We start from the raw sequence: 19443 nt of genomic DNA, 5'->3' as shown, positions 1-19443 counted from the left end.
GCCAATTTCTACTGGGGTGCTAAAAGGCGCAGTATAAGACAATGTAGGAGAGCCAACATGGTGTCCTTGCATACTGTCACATGAAACAATGTCTGCAGCTGACCAAAAGTCTATAAGTCATGGGCACGACCATCAGATATGCAGAACATCCCCGTGCTGACTGCACTTCCTAAAGCATCTGTCGCTGCTACCAGGATAGGCATGAGCAATCCAAGCCGGGACCCAGTACCGCCACAGGAGAACTTTATAGGTGGCTTCAAGGGTTGTGGTATTGAAGGGACATTTTGCCACCATCTTTCAGGCCTTCCTCCAATCCTCCCTCTCAATGAGGGAACCAGGATCTTGCTCCCACTGAATCACATAGGAAAGAGAGGCATAGAGTGGCAAAATGAACATGGTACAGGTACATGAAAGCATGACAAAGAGTCGAGATCCAATGTCGCAAGTGCAAATAATGGTAAGTTTCCCACAGTGGGATTTCATGTGTCTCCCTGAGTGCCTCCCAGGATTTAAGCGATCAAGTGGTTAGAAAATAATGCACCCTCATAAAACCATGGGTTGTCCACCAGGAGAAGGAGAGAGGATGGTCTAAACTCGGGGGGGATTATCAATAATCAGCAGAAGGGGCAAAAAAGGGGATCTCAGGTTACCGGAGTACCTAACAAAGTCCTATGTCTGCAGACTGTGTAGAATGATAGGTTTCAATGTCAAGGGGCATGATTTGTGGGGAAGCAAGAGTAAGACTTGCAAAGGAGTACCCATAGCACAGCCCTCAAATTTTGCACTCGCCTTACTCGCAGTTTGCGAGTGGAAAATGATTACTGGCGAGCATGGACTGCCTTGGGGGGGGGGTGCGAGCACCGCCGGCAGGCGGGGCTGAATGGGAGCTGTTCTCCCAGCCAGGGGAACAGATAGTAGAGGAAGAGGCAAGCTGGCCAGATCATCAGAGAGTGGGGATTGCCCGCTGTAACAGCTTTCGGGCCAGGAGGTGGGACTGTGTGACGGTGAGTGCCGGGAACACCGGGCATTTCAAAATAAAGCTGTTACAGCGGTCAATCCCCGCTCTCTGATGATCCGGCCGGCTTGCCTCTCATGCAGCGTACACACGGTCAGACTTTTTGACCGGACTGGTCCAACAGACCAAGTCCGGTGGACAATCCGATCGTGTGTGGGCTTCAACAGACCTTCAGCGGACTTTTCGAACTTTAGATTTGGAACATGCTTCAAATCTTTACGTCGTAACTCCGCCGGACCCAGAAATCCGCTCGTCTGTATGCTAGTCTGACAGACAACAACCGACGCTAGGGCAGCTATTGGCTACTGGCTATCAACTTCCTTATTTTAGTCCGGTGTACGTCATCATGTACGAATCCCTCGGACTTTGGTGTGATCGTGTGTAGGCAAGTCCGTTCGTTAAAAAGTTTATCGGAAGTCCGTCAAAAGTCCATTGAACGTCCGTCGGAAAGTCCGTCGGACCAGTCCGGTCGAAAAGTCTGCCCGTGTGTACGCGGCTTCACTCTGCACGGGTCAGGCTGCATTGATGGACACAGATCACACTGTATTGATGGGCACAGGTCACGCTGTATTGATGGGCACAGGTCACGCTGTATTGATGGGCACAGGTCACGCTGTATTGATGGGCACAGGTCACGCTGTATTGATGGGCACAGGTCACGCTGTATTGATGGGCACAGGTGAGGCTGTGTTGATGGGCACAGGTGAGGCTGTATTGATGGGCACAGGTCATGCTGAAATGATGGGCACAGGTCAAGCTGTATTGATGGGCACAGGTCATACTGTATTGAAAGGCACAGGTCACGCTGCATGCCCTGAAACTTTTTCACATCCTTTATGGATTTAAAGGTTTCAGTCATGTCTATCTTTCCTTTTTTTTCTTTGGACCAGGGGTTCTCAACCTTATTGAGACCAAGACCATAATTGACCAATCCTTTTGATGTTGTCCCTGGCCCTCACCTGTGCTGGGTGATGTGGAGGGCATTTGCAGAATGGGGAGTGGATGGGCGTTCAGTGGTTGGGCGGTTCCTATGGGCCATTAATGTGTGGCGGGGTGGGAGGGTCCTTGTGGGCCGTGTGCTCGCCTGGGAAAATGGGGGCCCCCCCTTGTGTTTTTGATTGCTGTCCCCTTGGGGTCAGTCCAATGGGGTTTGTGCACTGTTTCCGGCCTGTGGATCGGTGGATATGCACAGTCATGTGATGGGTGTACACGACTGTTCATGTGACTGGGTCTTGCATGCCCATTGGCCCCTTTGTTCCAGCATGGTGGTTCTCTGCAGTGTGGATGCTGTGTACGGGCGCAGTGTGGATGCCTTGGATCGTGATGCTTACGCATCTTGTGAGGTCATGGCTGACGCATGCACGGTTCATCCACAAGCCGCGATTTGGCGCTAAGCGTGGCTGATAATCTACGAGCAGCACTGGCCCAGGCCATTACAAGCCTCAGACCCACACCCCTTTCCCCTATATATAGAGAACCACATGGAAGGGATCCTCCGGCACAGGCTATTGCCACACTGGAAGGAGAAGGAACCTGGCTGCTTGTCCTCTCCATGCTGCCATTACATTTCAAGCTGTGCATGCTTTTACCACACACTGCTATGCAAACTAATTAAGGTATTTTGCTCTTGTTTTCTTTAAGACATGTGACCCATACACGTGATCTGAAAATCGGACGAAAAAATACCGCTTAGACGCAATCACACGATAATCGGATCGTTAGTACAGAGCTTTCGAGAGCCGATCACGTCAGTTCATCCGATATTATCCAATCGGACAAACAGAAAAATGTTTCTTGTGCAATACCAGATCGTACAAGTTTTGTTTAATCAGTACAGTTGTCATCCGAAAATACAATACAAATGCACTACAACACATGACATAACTTTTGATTTTTTTTAATCTGTAGTACTAGACTTTTAATTACTTTAGTAAACTCTTCAGGTTCGATATACGACTAGCATGCAAAAAAAAAAAAACGGACGATCTGTCGTCCGATTTTCGGATCGTGTGTACGGGCCATTAGGTACTGTGACTATCAGACTTTATAGATGAGTTGTTAATTATGGTGGAGGCTTTGATCTTTGATTAAATGATTATATGGAGAGCCCAGCATAACAATATTTTCTCAATATGGGGAGTAGAGGTGTAGCTGAGATTCTGCAGGACCCCCATTCTATTTTATGGAATCTCTTCTTTTTTGTCCTCCCTCTTTCTTATTGTATCACTTTGTCCAGTTTTTTCTATTTTTTATATCTTAGATAGTCCTCATTACCAACGCTTGAATCGTGTCTTTTGGAGATTCTAAGGCACACATATTTGCCCAATGAACTGCTCCATCTGTTGGGGAAATCGGCAATCGGAATTATGCATGTTTTTCTATACATATATGATAGGTATATTGAGGTATATTGAGCTCTTATCCCAAAAACTGGGGTGTACAGCTCTACTTAACAGTCTGTTTGTGTTTAACTGATAAATGTGTATCTCTTTATTATTATAGAGCTTGGCTGTATATATTTCTTCCTGATGAAGCGGGCAGCGACCCGTGAAACACGTCAAAGTCACAGCAAGCAACCCATCACCCAATCACAGCAGAGATGATGAGGAAACTATCAAACAGTATCATATAGTTTTACTTGTGAATGTTCATATCAACTCTGTTATTGCCTATACCACTTGTATTCTTTGTATTAATAAACATTTGATAATTTTACAATACTTTAGTAGTACCGGTAAAGTCCATAATTCATTAGTTAGGGGTTTTTGTGCGATTATCCTTAGCGGCTGCTAAAGCCACTAGCATAAATCACTGTGTTCTGCTGGCGGAGACGGCTTCCCCTGCTCACTCCTGCCCCCCCCCCCCCCAGAGCAGACAGTTGCTTGGCAGGAGGGATTCCCCTGTCAGCACGGTTTGTGTTGATGTTGGAATCGTGCAAATTTCTTTCCTCCAACCCGTGGTTGCATTAAAGAAATTTGCCCTGTCTATGGCCATTGGCCAGCCTTGCTATACTGACTGACATATAAACTAGTTGCCTCAGATGGTAGACTTTAAGTGCCCACTGATTATTGGCTCCTGTAGAGCAGCTCCAACATTTTAATTCACTTTTTAGAAATTCACCCATTCCAGGAAAATGTGTCTTTTTGAAATTAAGAACTTTTGTTTTTGTATATGAATTTTTAGTGTTTGTTCAAATATCAAGCCAAAGACAAGCTCTCCTACTTTATCATCAGATAATTGATTCCTATTTGTCAGCACCAGGTACAGAATATGGTCTCCTCCGGTTGACCTTTTTACTAACTTTATCAGAGAAACCTCATTTAAAGCCTCCAACATATATCTGCTCCTTCTTGTAAGTGCAGTTTGGAAACTCCAGTTAAGATCAGGCATGTTGAAGACACCTATAATTAAAACCCCTCCCTTTTTCTCATATACTGCTATAATCATATCAACCTGACACTGCCTGTAATAAAATAAATTACAATTGCATATGGCATTAAGCAAGACACATCCCAATCATAAATATATTATTATGCAACATATTAGAAGATACATTTTTTTGTTATTGCCGTGGGGCTTAGCGCATATTAAAAAATTACCATGTGATATAAAAAGTATGTCATGATTAAAAGTCGTAGGGCTTGATTTAAGGTAAATAGAATTTCACTTTGCAAGGGAATTTCACTTTGGAAGGAAATTTCCCCCTAGCTTAGTGAATGTAATGAAAAATTGACTTTGCAAAGAATACCCAATCATGTGCAATTAAAATAAAATACATTTTAAAAAAATTAGCTTGCACATGATTTGATGATGGAAGTCAGCAGAGTTTCCTCACATTCACTAAGCCGAAGGAAAATCCCATTGAAAAGTAAACCACCTATTTGCCTTTAGTAAATCAACCCCATACTTTTAAATGCATATAATATGTCTGTTTTGATGTTCTGTTATTTTTTTTTTTTTTTGTTATTAAACTTCCTTCGTTAAGAAAAATTTTAAATATCTTACTGTTATTTCAATGCTTTCGCCATTACGACCTTCCATTTGTTTCCATGTAATGGATGCAGGATAGTCTTTCGTTGGCTCACGTGCTTCAATTAGAATAACCTTAACATTCTTTTGTACAATGCCAGAATTTCGTGCTACAGTAATTGCTGTTTGAAGATTATCACCTATGGCATAAATATGATATTATTTGGTTTCAGAATATGGTATTATATTTAAAATAAAACATCATACACAGTAAATCAGTGGAAAGAGCAAAAACCATATGATAAATGATTTATTAAAAAGCAACCATTCACTTTTCAGGATGCTAAAGTGAGGCTAGTAACAAAAATGGTTCATTGTAGGTTGCTAACTGATAGTGAAAGTAAAAAACTATAAAACACACTACAATCCTGATGGTATGGATTCCTGGCTAATGTGGACGAATTAAAGTGTTCCCGGTCAACTATTGATCAGTTCCTAGTCTAACATAGAGCTTGGTTACCACCGTGAGTCGGTAAGCACAATCTACAGCCACGGTGGTGGGTTTTTTCACTCTCCCACCCCCCCTGTTTTCCTTTTTGGTTTATTTTTGTGTGCTCACCAGGGTGTTTGATATGTCTGTTTGTCCATGCTGAGCATTTGATATACTACACTATGGCCAGTTCTTTTTGTGTTTTCTCCTGCATCCATTGAGGGGACTACAATTTGAAAACGGACGGTGCGGTTTGGTTTTCTCATCCCAAACCCCCAGGCAGGGTTTAATGCCATCCGCCCATTGTTACTGGAGTTCTGGTAAGGGCAATCTTAGCTCATTTTGGATCGTTACCTATAATAAGCTGAACATCCTGTCATCTTTGAAGATTAATTCCACTTCATAATATTTGGACTTTTTCCTTTTGTGTTTTATTGTTTTTTATATTTTTTCAATATATGCTGGTGGTAGGTAACACCTCCACCTTACCAATTATAAGTTTTGTTTAGCGCGGTTTATAATTTTTTCTATATTTGATTGGTGTTGTCGCACTGTTTACTGCTGCTTATTTATATGTGGTTTTAGCGCGGAATTTTTTACTACACACTACAATCCCACTACATGTGATTGAACCATGCCTATATTTCTATGGCTGCTTTCACACTGATGTGCTTTACAGCTTTAAAAATAGCGCCTGCATAGTGCTTGTAAAGAGCCTCTCCTCTCACTCCAGTGTGAAAGCCCGAGTGATTTCACACTGGAGCGGTGCGCTTGTAGGACGGTAAAAAAAAGTCCTGCTAGCAGCATCTTTCCAGCGCTGTAGAAGCGGTGTATACACCGCTCCTAAAGCGCCCCTGCTCATTGAAATCAATGGGCAGCGGCATCGAACCGCCGGCAAAGCGCCACTGTAGCGGCGCTTTGCGAGCGGTTTCAACCCTTTTTCGGGCGCTAGCGGCTAGCGGGGCTAACAGCTCCCCGCTAGCGGGCGAATACGGGTGAATAGCGCCGCTAAAACGACAGTAAAGTGACGCTAAAAATATCAGCGCTTTACTGCCGACGCCCCAAACGCCCCAGTGTGAAAGCAGCCTATCTCTCATTTTTAACTAAAAAAAAAAATCTCACAAAGTAGTGACAGCTGGGAATAATGAACAGTGTTTCCTTCCTAATTTAAAACCAAAAATTGTATTATGTACTTTACCAGAGTATGTAAAGTAAAGCAGTAGTTATGAAGTTTGAACAAAATGTTAAAGTATAACTATGGCCTCCCATTAATAAAATATGTATTGCAACACATAATTGTAAGTGCATCTGCGCGTACCCTTTTTCTTAGTCCCCCTACAAAGTGTCACAAATACTGCCTGTGACAACCACCTAATGTAACTTCCTGGACAACCCTGCTACACTGCCCCTGATTTTAAAGCAGCATTGTCCCTCATGTAGGCTGTGCCATCTTGAAATACAGTGAAAAGAAAAAAAAGTTGCAAGGTCTATCAGCATTGTTTTTTTCCTGATTCGTAAGACTGTTGTTTATCAATCAACAGCTGGCTGCATCCAGTCCTGCCCACTCCCTAATGTATTGGTTAATCTAACAGTGCTACTTAACCTTCTCCCTTTTGACTGCAGAAGGAGGAGCAGGGGAGTGCCTTGCCATCTTGGGCTATAGGGCTGTGTGTTTCTATTGAGGCACACAGTGTAGGTAGACACAAATCTAGTCATTGCATTCCAGGGTGGTTCTATAGCAGTGGTCTCCAAACTGAGGAACAAGGGCCAGATGTGGCCCTTTGCTTGTTTTTATCCGGCCCTTGGGGCGCTATTCCTCCCACTGATACGAGACACAATTCTGCCACTTGACACCAATAATGGGACAACATTTCTCCCAATAATACCAATGACGGAGCACTATTCCTTCCCCTAATACCAAATGTAACGATGTTTACTCCCACTAATGCCAGGAATATTTCCTCTCCCGCTGGCCACAATGCGGCCCCTCTAAAGTCTAAAGGAACAAAAATGGTAACCCCCTCAATTGGGACTTTAACAGACCACTCACTCAAAAAGTATGTAAAAAACAATCATTAATGATATAGAATAAAAGACATATAAAATCCACATGTGACAAAGATGCACAACGTATGTTACATGGAAAGTCAAACAAATGTTGTACACATAATTAGCATACAATATCAATGCCCAAATGCCCGACGCGTTTCTGGTATGAGATGTTCAAATACCTTCCTCAGGGAGTGAGGGTTCAAAAAGTTTTTTAGCATTCAAATAAATTCCAATGTGATGATTCCATGTCTAAGCAGGCATTGAGGACAGAAGAGTCCATGCTGATATTACATAATTCGCAAACTGTAAGTATTGTAAATATTGGGCACATTCTCAAGGTGCATAGTATCTGCAAAATCTATTCTGTGATGTATGCCCATGTAGTTCACATCCAGGTAGGTTGGACAAACAGTTTACTGGGAACAGCAATATTGGCTAAGTAGCCAAGGGATAAATATCCAACTGTCCCACCACAGATGAGTCCTACGGATGGAGCAGTTTGCCGTATGACGTGTGGTGGCTGGATCAATGCCTGGATCAATCTTCAGAAAAGGAATAATATGTTGTTACCACAAGGAATTACATTTTAGATTTAATTTATTGCTAACAGATTGGTTGTGTTAAATCTAGAGAGACACAATACTGCATATACCTGTGATCATCACAGTCCTGATTAAGGCATTGTTCATCTCACATAATACAGGAACTGTCTCTGGTTTCAAACGATTTTCTAATATCAGAAGTCCGATGAAGAGAAGTTCACACTCTACCTCTTCTCTTGTAAAAAAAAAAAAAAAAAACACACATTTTTTTTTTTTATCAAAAATATATTTATATACATTAAAACATCAGTCAATGTCAATAAAATTGAAAATACTCAACTTGAATGCTGCTATTGAAGAGAATTGCACAGACATTAAAGTGGAACTTCACTCTCTCGATCAACATTGACTATTTGTAATTCGTATGCTGCTTGCATTAGTAAATATACAGGAAAATATATAATATTTGCTTGTTTTTCACATTTATTCAGCTGCTTCCTGCTTTCTATGCCTAGACAAATGATGACATACATCCCAGGAGTCTTCAGGAGGGGAGGAGGGGTTTTCTCAGCTAAACACACCCTCCTGCCTGTAAACCTGAGCTAAGGGCAGATGGGTTACAAGAAGTAAATGATACATGAATCATTTTCCCTTACTCAAGATGGCCATGACCAAAAAAGTAAGGGGGGGGGTTCAAAATGATTTATCAGCAAAATAAAGCATGGAGACATGGATAGATAGAGGAGTTTGCGTTGAATATTAAAAGTGAATTAAATAGCGTTTTTGGTTTGTGGCGCTCAGATGTGTTTGATCGCTCAGTCCTCTATCTTAGAGCCAGCAGGGGGCCGATGCAGTATCGGACTGATATACAGTGGGGACTGAAAGTATTCAGACCCCCTTAAATTTTTCACTCTTTGTTATATTGCAGCCATTTGCTAAAATCATTTAAGTTCATTTTTTTCCTCATTAATGTACACACAGCACCCCATATTGACAGAAAAACACAGAATTGTTGACATTTTTGCAGATTTATTAAAAAAGAAAAACTGAAATATCAAATGGTCCTAAGTATTCAGACCCTTTGCTCAGTATTTAGTCGAAGCACCCTTTTGATCTAATACAGCCATGAGTCTTTTTAGTAAAGATGCAACAAGCTTTTCACACCTGGATTTAGGGATCCTCTGCCATTCCTCCTTGCAGATCCTCTCCAGTTCTGTCAGGTTGGATGGTAAACGTTGGTGGACAGCCATTTTTAGGTCTCTCTAGAGATGCTCAAATGGGTTTAAGTCAGGGCTCTGGCTGGGCCATTCAAGAACAGTCATGGAGTCGTTGTGAAGCCACTCCTTTGTTATTTTAGCTGTGTGCTTAGGGTCATTGTCTTGTTGGAAGGTAAACCTTCCTGAGGTCCTGAGCACTCTGGAGAAGGTTTTCGTCCAGGTTATCCCTGTACTTGGCCGCATTCATCTTTCCTTCAATTGCAATCAGTCGTCCTGTCCCTGCAGCTGAAAAACACCCCCACAGTATGATGCTGCCACCACCATGCTTCACTGTTGGGGCTGTATTGGACAGGTGATGAGCAGTGCCTGGTTTTCTCCACACATACCGCTTAGAATTAAGGCCAAAAAGTTCTATCTGGGTCTCATCAGACCAGAGAATCTTATTTCTCACCATCTTGGAGTGCTTCAGGACTGGTGGAGGGCTGCATTGATGATTGACTTTCTCCAACTTTCTCCCATCTCCCAACTGCATCTCCGGAGCTCAGCAACTGAAAACTTGTTGCAGCTTTCCCAAAAAGACTCATGGCTGTATTAGATCAAAAGGGTGCTTCTACTAAATACCGAGCAAAGGGTCTGAATACTTAGGACCATGTGATATTTCAGTTTTTCTTTTTTTAATAAATCTGAAATAATGTCAAGAATTCTGTGTTTTTCTGTCAATATGAGGTGCTGTGTGTACATTAATGAGGGAAAAAAATGAACTTAAATGATTTTAGCAAATGGCTGCAATATAACAAAGAGTGAAACATTTAAGGGGGTCTGAATACTTTCCGTCCCCACTGTATATCATATACTGTATATATATATATATATATATATATATATATATTTACTTATTTTAATTTTTTTGAAAGAATCCCAAACTTTTACGTAAAACATTACATAGCAATAACAGAATAACATAATAAATATGTAAAATGTCATAATGTCCTACCTTGTATAACTCTCTGTGCTCAGATCTTTAGTTTGTCGTATTTTCTTATATGCCAGGCCAATAACTCTGAAACCCTGCAAAGTGTATTGCTGGAGTTCATCATAGAAATCCTCAGGAACTGAAGACAGAATTATTTAAAGTAGTTGTTATTTACTTTACTTCTTTACATGCTACTGTACTGTCAGCACAAAACCCATAAGGTTAACTGTTTCCAATTATAACTTTTCCAATGCCTTTTATGATGTATTTGCATAGATGACATATAACATATGATTTAATACATCCTAGATAATTCACCTACTCATTTTTAGAAACTAACTACAGTGTTTTACAGAACTACAGTATTTAGTAACCTCTGACTTTACAAATTAGAAAATGAAGGAATCAAGTTATCATTTATTTGATGATCAATTTACCTAACCTGTTGTGTTTGAATATATTTGAATTTGTTCATTCTGTTTATTTATCATAGTTATTTTCACTCATTATCAAGAGAGGTTCACTTTACATTAGCTGGGTAAAAACAGAATCAAACAGCATTAGCCCATATTCACCCACATCTGTTCTTCAATAGGAAAATTGCTTTAGTGTACTGTTTAACCTATATTTATCACTTAGTGAATGTGGAGTAATTCTTGCTTTATAATGTTACAACTATTTCCTTGTTTATAATGCATGACTGTGTATATTAAGGTGCTTCTTTTTTAGAAATCGTTGATATTTATGTCTATTTAAAATGCCGAATCTCTGTTTTAATACTGGTTTACTGGTTCAACACTTCCATGTTTTTTGTTTTTTTTATTACAAAAAGGGAACCCTCCCCTTTATAGTGTAGTGATGAGCTTTGAGTTTAGATCGACCATGAGTTTAACCCGAACCCAGCTTGTTCGCAGTTCACCAAAAGGGGCAAACTAAGTGGACAGATTTGGCCAATTCACCCACATGTCCAAACCTCTGTCCTCTGCATCCAGAAATCATTCATTTAATGGCAGTATTACTACTGCCACTAACTGCCGACTTACAGTCTGCCTTACTTTCACCTTACTTTTCCACATTGTAAACAAACTGATGGGCATCATGGGACATTGTTTATTTAGTTATATTTTTAGTAAAATACGTTTTGTTAACAATTTCTGTGTGATTATTTGATTTTTGATCTTTTTTTTTTTTGTAATTGAGTAGACCACAACATCTATATCATATTTTTGGAAGTACAATGTACAAGTGCTCCACTTCAGCTCCGGAAGGTTTAACCCCCCCCCCCCCCCTTCCTGACCAGGCCATTTTTTGCGATACGTCACCGCGTTGTTTTAACTGATAATTGCGCGGTCAAGTGACATTGTACCCAAATAAAATGTATGTTCTTTTTTCCCCACAAATAGAGCTTTCTTTTGGTGGTATTTTATCACCTCTGTGGTTTTTATTTTTTGCACTAGAAACCAATAACGACTAACAATTTTGAAAAAAAAACAATATCCAATAACATTTTTAAAAAATGTCTTCATCAGTTTAGGCCATTATGTATTCTGCTATATATTTTTGGTAAAAATACTGTGTAAATTCACAGTGGGAGCAAGCCACCGCCAGCACGCGCTTGTGCCCAAAACCCACAACTGCAGAATCACGTATATAAATCTGCTATGGGGCGGTCGTAAAGCAGTGAAATTAGGGCATCCTGCAAGGGTGTTATAGCAATTGTGTATTTTTAATGCTGTCCTTTAAACCAGCGGTCCCCAACCTTTTTGGCACCGGGGACCGGCTGTGTGGAAGAAAATTGTGCCAAGGACCGGGGGGGGGGGGGGGTCACAATTTTTCGGGGGCAATGGTTGGTGTTAGCACTTCAATCATCACGGCACCATGCTTGATATGGTGTCAGGGTGATTGAAGCACATTATTTCTATTATTACATTGTGGTAATAAATGAAATCGTTCAACTCACCATAATGTAGAATTAGTGGGAGCCCTGAGTGTGTCACTTGCCACCGTCCCCTGTCACCAGATGCGGACTGTCACTTGCCACATCACCTGCCACACGATGTGGATTGTCACTTGCCACGTTGCCTGTCACCAGATGCGGACTGTTACTTGCCACATCACCTGCCACACTGCCTGCCACAAGATGTGGATTGCCACCTGCCACCTTGCCTGTCACCAGATGCGGAGTGAGTGGAGCACCCCTTGTGGTATGTCAGGCAGACAGATGGGAGGTTGAACTACAAGTCCCAGCACACCTCACCTGTCACATCTCTGTGGGATCCCCCCTCTGGATGTTGCAGGGTGTCTCCCTCCTCATGCTGCATCCGGTCTCACCTGGCAGAGGGTGGGCCTGGGACTCCTTCGGCTGTCACTCTCTGGCTCCACCCTTCTGCCATTCCAGATTAGCTGTCCGGGGGTGGGGGGTAGGCAATCTGCGCCGCTGAACAAGCGAGGAGGAGTTTTTACACAGCGAGGAGCTGCAGGAGAGCGGTGATGCGAGGCGGGCAGTATGAGATGATGTCATCTCTCTGCCCCCCCCGCACCTCTGACACTGAGACAGAGCACTGGCTTTGAGGGCGGAAGAGCAGTGATGCGGGGGCGGAGAGAGATGATATCATCCCTGCTTGCCCGCTCACTTCTTCAATCCACCCAGCGCTCTAATGCCAACAGCCCAGCATGTCTTTTGCTGGCCACCCGCGGCCCGGCTGCAGAAGGGCCACGGCCCGGTAGTGGGCCGGGGACTGGGGGTTGACGACCCCTGCTTTAAACCACATTGAACTTGCAAGCTTGTATACCATACATAGGTTAGCATGTTTTTCTTCCCTTCAGATAACACAGAAATTATGAAATGTGTGTTCAAAATGCCAACGTTACTGTAGACTAAAGGTAATATGCAATGTCAAATTTTGCCTAACATATTTTACATTACATTTTCATATAAATCATACTGCATTTAATATCTTACAGATAAACACAGCCTAATGTGAAACCAAATCACTTAGTAAAGATACCCCATTAAACCTTATTATGCCTGTTCATAAAGCTAAAATGTAAACATTTGTCTATTTTAAATTTATTTTTTGAAAATATTAGTAGTTAGTAAGAACTGAATGTGCAAAATCCTGGGGATTTTATAGCGCAGCCTATCTATACTGAAAACCTGACATATATCCAGGTGAACATAAAAAAGAGGAGTTGAAATCCTGACCCTACCACAAACTCAAGGCAATGTTCATTGGTGTATATTACTGAATATCTCAATAACCTTAGGTGATCCTTTATTCTATAGACCTGATTCTATATACCTGATTCTGGGTGGCAAAACCTTATCACCATTTCTGGGGCCCCTTTCAGGAAAACCAGATGTTCCCCACTTTCGATAACCTGAGATACTACAGACATGCGCTGGAGGCTGGAGGAGAATGGAAACTGTTGTAGGATGGTAAGGCCATCTACTGGAAGCTGGGAGGAAAGCAAAATGCATGTATAAAAAATTATATCACAACAGTAGTCACGATCAAATACAGTTTTATTACAGTCAAACTTAGAGTGTAGTCAGAAAAAAGAATAAGTGGTCCATCGAATCTGCCCCAATTTTTAGTATAGATGAGCATGTTTGAATCCACTTACTGTTGACTGTGTCACTATATCTGCTAGAAGTCTATTCCAAGCATCAGCTACTCTTTCAGTAAAATAATACTTTATAAAATTAGTTTTGAACTTTTCATCTGCTAGTTTGAGGTCTTTTCCCGGTGTTCTTGATCTTGATTTCATGTTGAAAATACTGCCCCTCTGAATCCTATTCACCACCTTGATGTATTTAAAGGTTTCCAACATGTCTCCCCTTTCCCTTCTTCCTGCAGACTGTACATTCATCTGTCAATGAATCTTGAAGATCTCAGAAGCATCTGAAACTGATGTCCAACTGAAAGCCTAAAGCCAGCAATAGATTTTCCCATGGTTGCGTGAAAGAAAATCACCTGACTCCCCCATTAACACAGTCAGTGTTGATGGGAGAATCCCTCCTGCAGAGCTACTGTGTTCTCCTGGTGGGGGGGGTGGGGTGCGGTTTGGAGCTATCCCTGCAGGTGGAACACACAGTGATTATTGCTAGCGACTATAGCCGATGGCAATAATCCCATGAAAAATCCGACATGCTGGTTGTACCCAAGATCGATTGAACAATTTGGGTGCAATCAGCCTGCTCATACATGGTTCAAATCTTGGCTGGCCCCTGCTTTAAATGTTACTAAACCTAGGACCCTGCATTCACTATATGTTGCCTCCCACAGTACACAGAACATGGAAATGCAATTATTTTAGTAAATATGAACTGATAAATACCTTTTCTCATCAGCAGTACATAGCAGTCTTTTGACTTCTATCAGTGTCCAGCAGGATACAGTACCCCTAACCCTCTGTCTGGAAAGTGCTGATGGGCCCTGTGCTGATCACTAGGGATGGGCGAACGGTTCGGCCCGAGCATAAGTTCGGGCCGAACTTTGGCTGTTCGGATGTTCGGCAAACACCGAACAATATGCGGTGTTCGGGGCAAATTCGAAAGCCGCGGAACACCGTTAAAGTCAATGTGACACTAACATGAAAAATCAAAAGTGCTCATTTTAAAGGCTTATATGCAAGGTATTGTCATAAACAGTGTTTGGGGACCCGAGTCCTGCCCCAGGAGACATGTAGCAATGCAAAAAAAGTTTTAAAAACTGACGTTTTTTCAGGAGCAGTGATTTTAATAATGCTTAAAGTGAAACAATAAAAATGATAAAAAATATTTCTTTGAATATTGTGCCGGGGGGGGTGTCTATAGTATGCCTGTAAAGTGGCTAATTTTTCCCGTGTTTATAACAATACCACAGCAAAATGACATTTCTAAAGGAAAAAAAGTCATTTAAAACTGATCATGGCTGTAATGAATTGTCTCGGCATTATAGATAAATCTCATTGAAAAAAACGGCATGGGTTCCCCCCCAGTCCATTACCAGGCCCTTTGGGTCTGCTATGAATATTAAGGGGAACCCCGAACCAAAATTTTTTTAAAAAACTGCATGGGGGTCCTCCTAAAATCTATACCAGGCCCTTCAGGTCTGGTATGGAAATTAAGGGGAACCTTGCTCCAAAAATTTTTTAAAAATGGCGTAGGGGTCCCCCCCAAAATCCATACCAGACCCTTATTTGAGCACGCAACCTGGCAAGCCACACGAAAAGAGGGGGGTGAGAGAGCGCCCCCCCCCGAACCATACCAGGCCACGTGCCCTCAACATAAAAAATAAAAATGTCCCTGTGATGTCCATTCATCTTCTATCACACCGCCCGACGAACCGAAAAAAGAAAAAAAAACTCAACAGCTCTGCCTCCATGGGAAGCTCCCGCTGAGTGACGCTTCTTCTTGGTGACAGCTCTTATATAGCTGAGGGCGGGGCCACCCGGTGACGTAAACGGGTGACCCCCGACCCCCCCTTTGACACCTTGTGACATCAGAGGAAGGCGGGGTCATCCATTTATGTCATGGGACATTATTATTTTTTGATCTTTTAGTAAAGGACTTGTCCCAAAGTGTCACCTGTCTTTTTTACAATTTTTGACACTTTTTTGTGAAATGGTAGGGTTACATTGTACCCCTTACCAATTCACATAGGGGGGGGCAGGATCTGGGGATCCCCTTGTTAAAGGGGGCTTCCAGATTCCGATAAGCCCACCGCCCACATACCCCCACAAACACCAGGCAAGGGTTGTGGGGATGAGGCCCTTGTCCCCATCAACATGGGGACAAGGACAAGGTGCTTTGGGGGGCTACTTCAAAGCACCCTCCCCATGTTGAGGGCACATGGCCTGGTATGGTTCGGGGGGTGCTCTCTCATCCCCCCCTCTTTTCCTGCGGTCTGCCAGGTTGTATGCTCGGATAAGGGTCTGGTATGGATTTTGGGGGGACCCCTACGCCATTTTTTTAAAATTTTAGAGCAGGGTTCCCCTTAATTTCCATACCAGACCTGAAGGGCCTGGTATGGATTTTGGGGGGACCCACACGCAATTTTTCAAAAAATTTTTGGTTCGGGGTTCCCCTTAATATTCATACCAGACCCAAAGGGCCTGGTAATGGACTGGGGGGGAACCCATGCCATTTTTTTCAATGAGTTTTATCTATATTGCCAAGACTTAACAATTAATTACAGCCGCAATTAGTTTTAAATGACGTTTTTCCTTTAGAAATGTAATTTTGCTGTGGTACTGTTCTAAACATGGGAAAACTGTGCCACTTTATAGGCATACTATAGACACCCACCAGGCACAATATTTAAAGGAATATTTCATTTTTATTTTTTCACTTTAAGCATTATTAAATTCACTGCTCCCGAAAAAACAGCCATTTTTAAAACTTTATTTTGCATTGATACATGTCCCCTGGGGCAGGAACCAGGTCCCCAAACACTTTTTATGACAATAACTTGCATATATGCCTTTAAAATGAGCACTTTTGATTTTTCATGTTTGTGTCCCATGGACTTTAACGGTGTTCGTTTGTTCGTCTGAATTTTATGCCTGTTCAGATGGTCTGGTGCAAACTGAACCGGGCGGTGTTCAGCTCATCCTTACTGATCACATGCACTCTCCCAAGAAACAAAAAAAACTCTCTAGCAATACACACCAAACTGAGCATGTTCAGCTTGCCCCAAGGTTCTGATCTAACAGGAGATCGAATATGGAAAGTGGAAGAAGGGGAGGATCAGAGAAGACGGGATCAAACAGCCTTTTTTACACAATGCAGAGGATTAACCCCTTGGTTCCATAGTGAGTATAGCAAGCATGCTTTACTGCATATACAAACTGATTTTACTGTTGTGGGTTTAGTAACACTTGAACTGCAGGTTCCAATTCAAATAGTTCACTTGGGCCAAATAGGCTTGAAGCCAGATAGATATACAAGGTACAGACACTACATTGTTTAATGTATTACTGTATACTACTTACTGAACTGATAGTTTGTTGTGGTTTTACAACAAGATAGTTATTCCTTGTAACCTCCTCACAACTGTCAACTTGGCATGACTCGTCTATTTCCTGCAAAAAAATTATTTATTTATTTTTTTTTTTAATTGTAAAACAAATTAAAGTAATTCTAGCACATCATCAAAATGATATGTCACGTCTGAGCATTTAATCATTGTTGACATAGAAAAAATATATCCATTTTAAGCATTTTTCAACACTCTTACCCAGCTTGTTCCTTCAAACATTTTCAGATCCAGAGGATCACCTTGAATCTTCCCATCAAGAACAATCAGTGAGTGACAACAGGCCATTGCCCCTAGAAGTGGACTCCAGGACAAAGTATTACCACTTGTAAACATGTGAACTTTCTGAAATCTAAGCAAAAAAATTTATCAGATGCAGAAGGTAGACATTTTGTTTTTTTACAGTACAGTACAGTGGGGCAGCACAGTGGCTAAGTGGTTAACACTTCCCCCTAGCAGCACTAGGGTCACTGGTTTGAATCCCAACCATGACACTACCTGTCTGAAATTTGCATGTTCTCCTTGTGCCTGCGTGGGTGTACTCTGGTTTCCTCCCACTCTCCAAATATACAGTGGATATAAAAAGTCTACACAGCCCTGTTAAAATGTCAAGTTTCTGTGATGTAAAAAAATCAGACAAAGATAAATCATTTCTGAACTTTTTTTGTGACCCATAAACTGTGCAACCATGACCAGAAAGACTACCCAGCAGTATATTCTGAAAGCGAGGCTTGAAGCGCTCGTGGAGCGCAGTGTGGAAGGAATGACGTCGATGGCGGTGCGGAGGATGGTCTGTGTGCACACCTTTACTCGGATGCCTGCATACTTAGATGTGCCTGTTTTAATCATCAACCATGTGAGTTGCTAAATGTTGTACCTTCATTAAATGTAACCATATTGCTACACTTAGAGGTGCCTCTCTTCTCTTTTATACTCAGTTGTGACATGGCACTACTTGTATATCAAGACATTGCTTGTATATCAAGTCAAAATGTATTAAAACATTTTGCTTGTCTTGCAAAACGCTCTCAAACCAAGTTACTCTCAATCCAAGGTTTTACTGTACTGTACCTGTAATAAAAATAAAATACATTATGCCGTTATTTATTTAAAATAAAACTTTCTAAGGTTATCTTTGAACTTTCTTGCTGTTAGTTTGAAGTCATTCCCTGTGATCATCATATTAAAAATACTAAAAATAAAAGTGCAGGGACTAGTGCGCAAAACCACCACCTACATCAATAAAGATAAAAAACATTAAAATAGTACCAGATGAGAAGCTGCCAACATGAATAGGTGTACTCCCACACCCTGATAGGTAGTATTTCAAATAAGGTAGATATGTGGCGCTAATCTATCCTTATGTACCAATTTCAAATACGGAAACACCACAACTGCTGCAACGATATGTATACATACAATCTTCCTATTACAAGTGCAATGTGCATCTATAGTAGCAATGCCCTATGGCCAATTCAAAATACGGGAAAACCCGCAGACGGCTACCACAATACTTAAATATAACTTCTTACTCCAAGTGCAATGTGCATATATGATAGAGATACCACACGATAACCCGTGCATCAAAATATTAACTTACGAACCCTCGTGCTCAAAATTTACAAAATGTATTAAAGTGCTTCGTGCAAAGTGCAACTCCTATTGCAATTATTGATACAAACCATGAAAAGTGACACAGTGTGTGAAATTATCCTAAAGTGCATACGTGCGACTGAAGATACACACCAAAATTTATATATAGTGCATCAAAAAATACTCTAGTATAGTTCCTGGTGCTAATAACATACAAAGTATAATCCAGTGCTCCTCTGTAAAAATGCAACTCTTGTTGTAAAAAATATTAAATAATAATACAAAATGACACAATGTGCAAAATAATCATAAATGCATATATGCGACTGAAGATGCTACTAGGAGCCACGCATCCACATATAGGCGATACAGTACATAGAAAGTGACAGTTGTGTAATATAATCATAAATGCATATATGCGACTGAAATTGCGACTATAAGCCACGCATCCACATATAGGCACTACAGTACATAGAAGGTGACAGTTGAGGCGATCCCCCTCAGTAGCAGCTCCCAATGGGCCGAATCAGGCAAAAATGCAAGATGAGCAGTGGAAACAGCAGGCTTCCG

At 41.6% G+C, this 19443-nt stretch overlaps 1 protein-coding gene across 6 annotated transcripts in view; it reads right to left on the bottom strand.

Moving 5' to 3' along the window:
- The window catches only part of LOC141139843 (probable cation-transporting ATPase 13A4), a 125326-nt gene that overhangs the window by 39147 nt on the left and 66736 nt on the right, over positions 1-19443 (bottom strand). For all 6 annotated transcript variants that reach the window (XR_012243817.1, XM_073626369.1, XM_073626367.1 and 3 more), the window contains 6 exons: positions 17482-17632; positions 17237-17326; positions 13561-13717; positions 10280-10397; positions 8179-8303; positions 5021-5184 (listed from right to left, as the gene is read on the bottom strand). Coding sequence is in view for 5 of the 6 variants with exons in the window: in XM_073626369.1 (XP_073482470.1) it covers positions 5021-5184; positions 8179-8303; positions 10280-10397; positions 13561-13717; positions 17237-17326; positions 17482-17632 (805 nt within the window). In the remaining variant the exon portion in view is untranslated. The remainder of the gene's footprint in view (positions 1-5020; positions 5185-8178; positions 8304-10279; positions 10398-13560; positions 13718-17236; positions 17327-17481; positions 17633-19443) is intronic.

The sequence above is a fragment of the Aquarana catesbeiana genome, linkage group LG04, assembly GCF_042186555.1.
Source record: "Aquarana catesbeiana isolate 2022-GZ linkage group LG04, ASM4218655v1, whole genome shotgun sequence".
Taxonomy (NCBI): domain Eukaryota; kingdom Metazoa; phylum Chordata; class Amphibia; order Anura; family Ranidae; genus Aquarana; species Aquarana catesbeiana.
This window is presented reverse-complemented; position numbering and strand designations above follow the sequence as displayed.